The following is a 6,538-nucleotide window of genomic DNA, read 5'->3' as shown; positions in this document are numbered from 1 at the left end:
TGAACGATTATGATAAGACAATTTTTATACAAAAAAAAAAAGAGAGAGAGAAAAAACGCTAGAATTACTGAGTTAAAACATTGAACAAGTTATGGACTAAGAACCGGGCAAACAAAAGATCTATTACCAAACCCATTTATAATCCCCAAATCAGTAAACTCTTTGTACTGTATAACAAAAATAACAAAAACTATGACTATGAACTTTTCTCATGGAAAAATCCATCTTCTTTATTTTTTTCTTTTCCTGTCATTTGTTGCGATTATTTCCACTACCCGAGGAATGACAATATCTAATGCCACCGTGAGTGTCAAACTAAAGAGGAAAACCCTGAGTGTCGGCGGTGAACAAGTATTGGGTTTACGAAAGTTCAGAGTTGTGTTCGACACAGGAAGCTCTGATTTATGGGCTCCATCTGAAAGGTGGCCTACATCTACATGTGTATTTCCCCATCCTTTATATAATGCCAAAGCATCTAAGACGCACATGACGAACGGTATTTTGTTTACCCTCTCACTCTTTCTAGCATGTTGTTACCTACTTGCATACTTATGTTCTAATTGTTAAGTCTCTCATTGTACATCAGGAAAAGTGGTAACCGTACGATATAATGAGGCTAATGTCAAGGGTATTCTAGCACAGGAAAATGTTATGATTGGTGGACTTTTACTTGAAGGACAAGATTTCGTACAAGGGACTGTGCCCAGTGATTTTTTCAAAACAGTTGTGTTTGATGGCGTTTTAGGATTGGCCTTTCCATCTCTTGCTTTGAAGGGAACAGTTACAGTTTGGGAAAACATGGTGAAGAAAAATTTAATTAGTAAGCATGTTTTCTCTATTTGGTTAAGGTCTTACCATGGAGATGAACAACATGAAGATCCAGATGGTGGGCAAATAGTGTTTGGGGGATTTGACCCCAATTATTTCAAGGGAGAACATGTTTATGTTCCACTTCTGAAAGGGCTAAGGAATTATTGGGAAATTACAATGTCTAGAATAATCATGGGTAAAGAACCAACTAAACATTGTGCTGCGCAGTGTACAGTAGTTATTGACTCTGGGATGACTGACATCTTAGGTCCAGCGGTGAGAGATTTAAATACTATGAATATACATACATATATATTATATTATTTTGTATCATAAAAAGTTATAATTTTATTTCTTCTGTAATACTTAGCCAGCTATTAGTTGGATCAATAAAGCAATTGGGCCACCTCGACTAGAGAAGTTGATTGCTCCAAGGTTGATAAGTTGCCGAATATATCCTTCACAATCGGAGGAAAACTTTTTCCACTCACCCCGAGAAATGTATGATCAGGTTTCTTTATCCTTTGCTAGCTGTTTCTCTCTATTTATTCTTGATTTTTTCCCTTTATATTTCTTTCAGTACATAGCCATACATAGTACAGGACCTAAAACTGAATGCTTCAGCCGATTCTTGGTGGCCCACCGCTGGTAAGTTGTGAATATGTTGTTCTCATCAGAATTTCTCTTGTTACATAAACTATATATATAATACGTGCTGTTTTGGAATTTAGGTTTTTGGGTGAAGCATTCATGCGGCCATACCATACAGTCTTTGATTACCAAGATAGTAAGAAACCAAGAATCGGCTTTGCTGTAGCAGCATAAGTGATAGAGAACGGAAGCTAATAACAGAGGAGAACGCAAGATTTTCAAAAGAACTCAGGTTCACGAACAGATTTTGTCGAGTACGAATGAATCCATCATCAACGATAAAGATAGAATTGAGAGTCCTCCCCTCAAGGCTCTGTGAACGAAAGCTTTTAAGATTTGAGAATCCTCTTCTCGGAACTTTGCACAATAAGCTCTACAAAGTATCTTTATTCAATAATCAAAAGTTGTACAATAATGCGTAGTCATAACAGTCAAAATAAAATTATATAACTTTAAACACTAAACAAATCAAAAAAAATAACAAAAAAAAATTAAATTTTTTTTTATCAAAGAACTTAACCTGCAGGTCAAAAATCTAGTTATACTATAATAGATCTTACAAAACAGATGTTTTTTTCATAAGTCATATTTAGCATATGATTTTATGGCATAATGTTTCATCCAAAAAGAAAAAAAAACTTGTAAAACAAATAAAACAATCACATATATGGTGCTTTAAATAAAAATTACAAAATAAACAAAAAAAATTTTAACTAGTGCTCTACCACGGCTACAATTCTAGTTTAATAGTCTAATTAAATAAATATGAGATGTCAACGTGAAATATAAGATACATTGACACTTACCTAATAATAAATATAAGACACCTAATGGTCTATATTGGCGCGCAAGAAAAGCTCTGAAGGAAACAGTAGGTTTCATTGTTCGATCGGATTTTTCTTAGTTTGATGATGAAAACGCAATGTTATTGCCCGACAATTTTGTTATTTAGAACATACTATAGTATATGACCATGATCCACCGTTTGAAAATAACCAATCAAGTGACACAAATGTGGAACTGATGTTTTTATTGCCTTCAAGAAAATAGACTGATTCTAAAGAGGCAACAAGTGAACCATAAAATCGTCAATGACTAACTGGGTCGTTTGGTTAGAAATGTTCTTATGTTTTAATCCTCTTTTATTAGTTTTGACTTTTTGTTAGCTCAAAAACCTATCAGAATTGAGTTTTTGGGTCATACAAAGCTCTAAACTCAAAAGAGACAAGAATCTCACACCTATTTATTTGGCAAAGTGAGGTTTGTATATACGGTTCATATTTAGACATACAGTATAACAAATCTTTAATTCAAAATTAGATGTATTTCAGAGATATTTAAAAATTGGCCCACATTTTTATTTTTAAAATTATACAATTCCTATATGCATATATCTAATGTACAAGTATACTGGTTTTTGTTTCTCCAAGTACCAATTTCCATTATTGTGTGTTTATAAATTATTATTTATTAGAAGTAGACTTGCGTGATGTCCGAGAAACTTTCAGTGAGGCTAGTGAGGTCTACGGAACGGGTTGTTACAATAACTAATGCAATTGGGATTAGCTTAGGGTAATCTTTGGATCTTTCGACTTGCACACATGGTCAAATCTCATTGCTTTGCTCTGCTTGCGGGTAAGAACTATCATCACATCATCAACAATCGATCATGAAAGAAAATAAAAACTGAATTTGGAAGAATCACATGGCTTTGGAAACCCATTAATCAGATATATATCACTTAGACATCCAAATCTTCCCTGATCCTAAACCCTAAACTATCGCAAAATCTTTCTCATTCGAAGTCATAACCTATAAATAAAATAAAGAACCATGGAAATGGTTATCGGAAGAAAGTTAATAACTACATACAAACACAGTTGTAACGTTAATGAACAAAATTAAAGTAATAGTATTTGAAACAGTTAATATTTGTTTAAACTCATTTTCATGGGTAATACATACGAACACACTTGTATAAAATATAGCATGGGTAATAAGTAGCATAAATATTGTGACTAAGATATAAAATCTATTAGGGTTTATGAATTATGATCCAAAACTAAAATTTTTATACTAAAAAATTATCAAATGGATCAAAAGAAAAACAAATTACAATATTGATATACAAAATAGGCATTTGAAACAAGATTTACCAACATTTACAAGTGAGAATGCGTTTTGTGCTTAAGACCTTCTTCATCTAAATCTTTCTAATGAATAACCACATGTCACATGTTCACTTCTATGTATGATCCAAAATTTTGACTCAACTTATTTATTTCAATACCTACAAATGTCACATAAAGAAAAAAGTTAAATATTACAAAATGAAGAAAATTATGAGAAAGGTAGAATATGATATTTGATGAAGACTTTGTCTAGCTATTTATAGATAAATTTGTAGTAGTATGAGAGGTTTTTCATTTTTTTTTTGGTCAAACATCATGGGAGTTACAGTTAAATTTCAAAGAATAAATATACCATAGGTTTTGTCTTTGTTTTTGTTTTTTTTTTGTAAAACACAAATTGTATTGCAGTTAATACATTAATGGTTATTCATATGATGAAAGATTTGTTTCTAAATTTTCTCAAACATCATGGGAGTTACATTTTAAATAATTAATATGCAATAAATTGTGTTAATGATAACTATTAAAGAAAAATAAATATCATATTGTTTTATATCTTTAAATTATTTTAACACAAAAACTGTGAAACAAATATTATGATTTTTTTGTCAAAAAATAATTAATATAATATTATAATATTTGTATAGCTTGAAATTAGTAAAGAGTTTAATAACTATCACATTATATTGTTCCAAAATTATGATATTAATATTTAAATCTTTAATTATTGGAAATGTATTTTTTCCAAAATTATAATATTAATATTTAATTCCTTCTTATTTTAAAATTATAATGTTATGGGAATTATATAAAATATTGATAAATAATACCTATGTGAAATTATAATGTTATGATAATTATATAAAATATAAATTATATCTATATATAATTACTAAAAGGACATTGCATATATAAATGTCAATATATATTTTTAGTAAAGAAAATAACATTTAAACTTAGTGAATATGAAAAATAATGTATGTAATTTAAGAAAAATGAATTAAAAGAATTTAATAATTGAGAAGTGAAGACATGTGTCGAAATATACGCGGCCAAATGTCATCGTGTTATGGAAAGATAGGAGAAAACATTCTCTTATTATATAAGATATTCAAATATATATCTATATATCAAATTATTAAAAAGTACTATATACACAATATATCTCATATAGAAATGTATCCATTTATTTTAAAGTGGTGTAGAAAGTTTTGATGTTTTTTGTGTTTCTAAAAATCAAATTTTCATAATTTACGTTTCACTTATCTATATCACTATTCCATTAAATAGATAAATCAATTTTTTTTAGACTAACCGATTTAATTTAAACTATTCCTAAGTTTAAAAATGCAATGAGAAAAGTGATAAGTGGTAAATAAATGAATAATTTTATTTCTTGTTTGTGAAATGTAATTTACTTTTAATAAGTAAATAGGTTATGTAAATGGTAATTAAATATATTTTTTGGATTTATAGTTGATTAGATATTTTATTTTAAAAAACTAATAGAAAAAAACATTGGCTCATAATATTTTAATAGCATATTTATGTAAATAATAATGAGAGGTAATGGATTTATTTAAAAAAAATTACAGGAGCTCTGTGAGCGCGACACCTCTACTTTTTTGTGAGAGTGCTTCTCTATTAATATATAGGAAATATATCAAAAATTAAAAAATACTATATACACCATATATCTCATATAGAAATGTATCCATTTGTTCTAAAAAATATATATATTGTGAGATTCATGTCTCTTTTTAAATTGGAGTAGGGTGAGCTTTCTTTTTAAAAATTATTTTGGTTATTAAAAAGATGGAGCTTCTCTAGTTTCTAATGTACTATATTAGCCAGACAATAATCATTTTTGATTAAAACTTATGTGAGCTATTTTTTATAATAGACACACTCAAAAACTGTATGATGGATACTCCTTATCAAGTCTCAACTGGATCAGGCTGGTCCAAACTTTCTTCAAATCTCATGAACAAGGTATTCAAATGTCTTGGATTTGCAGAACAAGCTAACTCAGCATGTCCATCTCGGTTATGTGCTTCAAGACAATCAACACCAAACAATCAAAACCCTTGGCTGATTCTATTTCCAGAAAAAGGTTAAGATTATTGTCTTTTGCTTAATCCTCAGGAAAAAGAAAAAGTGTCTAGAATTCAAGATCTCGGTGATAACTTTGCAAATAGTCATTGTTTAGCTATTTGTGGTAGCTGGCTCTATATGCGAGATCCTCGATCTAATCTCTACATTATGAATCTACTCACCCGCGAGAAGATTGATCTTCTGTCTGTAGAGTCTCAATTTGGTAGGATAAAGATTGAACGAATCATAGATGATATGTTTCGTATAAAAATTGATGGCGGATATATTGGAGATCCTCATAAACACATTGATATTTACCACCCTTCGTTATGGATAGACGAAAAAACCAAAGATTATGTGGTTATATGGTCTATTCGTTACTCGAGATTCGGATATCTGGTTTATTCCAGAAAAGAAGATAATCTTGGGAAACTTGTTAAGTCTTGTAAACTTGACACAATAGTTTTCTACAAGATGAATTCTTCAAATACTAAGTGGGAGAAACTAACTTGCTTGGGAGACGAGGCAATACTTTTCGATCAACGTATCACCGTGCGTGCCAGCACCACCAAAGGAATCAATAAAAACTCAATATATTTCAGTGGCTATCGTTTTGATCACCGTGATTGGAGTGAAAAAGATATATTAATCTTTAATTTGGACACAAATGAGGTTGAAAGACCACATCAACCTATTTGTTCGTCCATTCAATCATCTAATGCACGATGGTTTGTGCCAAGTTTCAAACAAACATGACTGATCTCAACTCCGTTTGTATACTTTCAATGTTTTTTTGTATATATATTTTTTTAATTCCCTAAACATATTATGTTGGATTTGTGTATCTTTTC

General features: G+C 29.9%; 1 protein-coding gene, 1 long non-coding RNA gene and 1 pseudogene across 2 annotated transcripts; all 3 read left to right on the top strand.

The window, feature by feature from the left end:
- On the top strand, positions 273-1,156 carry LOC109125180 (aspartic proteinase A1-like). The gene is made up of 3 exons (XM_019231823.1): positions 273-496; positions 587-1,086; positions 1,151-1,156. The coding sequence occupies exons 1-3, from the start codon at positions 283-285 to the stop codon at positions 1,154-1,156; spliced, it is 720 nt and encodes a 239-aa protein (XP_019087368.1). The 5' UTR covers positions 273-282.
- On the top strand, positions 1,188-1,819 carry LOC104722830. The gene is made up of 3 exons (XR_002034143.1): positions 1,188-1,311; positions 1,391-1,458; positions 1,542-1,819. It is a non-coding gene; the product is annotated as an uncharacterized LOC104722830 (long non-coding RNA).
- Positions 5,517-6,443, top strand: LOC109127255 (annotated as a pseudogene).

This window comes from Camelina sativa, chromosome 11, assembly GCF_000633955.1.
Source record: "Camelina sativa cultivar DH55 chromosome 11, Cs, whole genome shotgun sequence".
NCBI classification, from domain to species: domain Eukaryota; kingdom Viridiplantae; phylum Streptophyta; class Magnoliopsida; order Brassicales; family Brassicaceae; genus Camelina; species Camelina sativa.
Note: the sequence above shows the minus strand (reverse complement) of the source record. Positions and strands in the feature narration are given on the sequence as shown.

Excerpts from the sequence above, each read along its gene's own strand:
- LOC109125180 (XM_019231823.1), top strand. The coding sequence starts at position 283 with ATGACAATATCTAATGCCACCGTGAGTGTCAAACTAAAGAGGAAAACC. Across the intron at positions 497-586 it reads TAAGACGCACATGACGAACG|GAAAAGTGGTAACCGTACGA; the intron begins GTATTTTGTTTA and ends ATTGTACATCAG.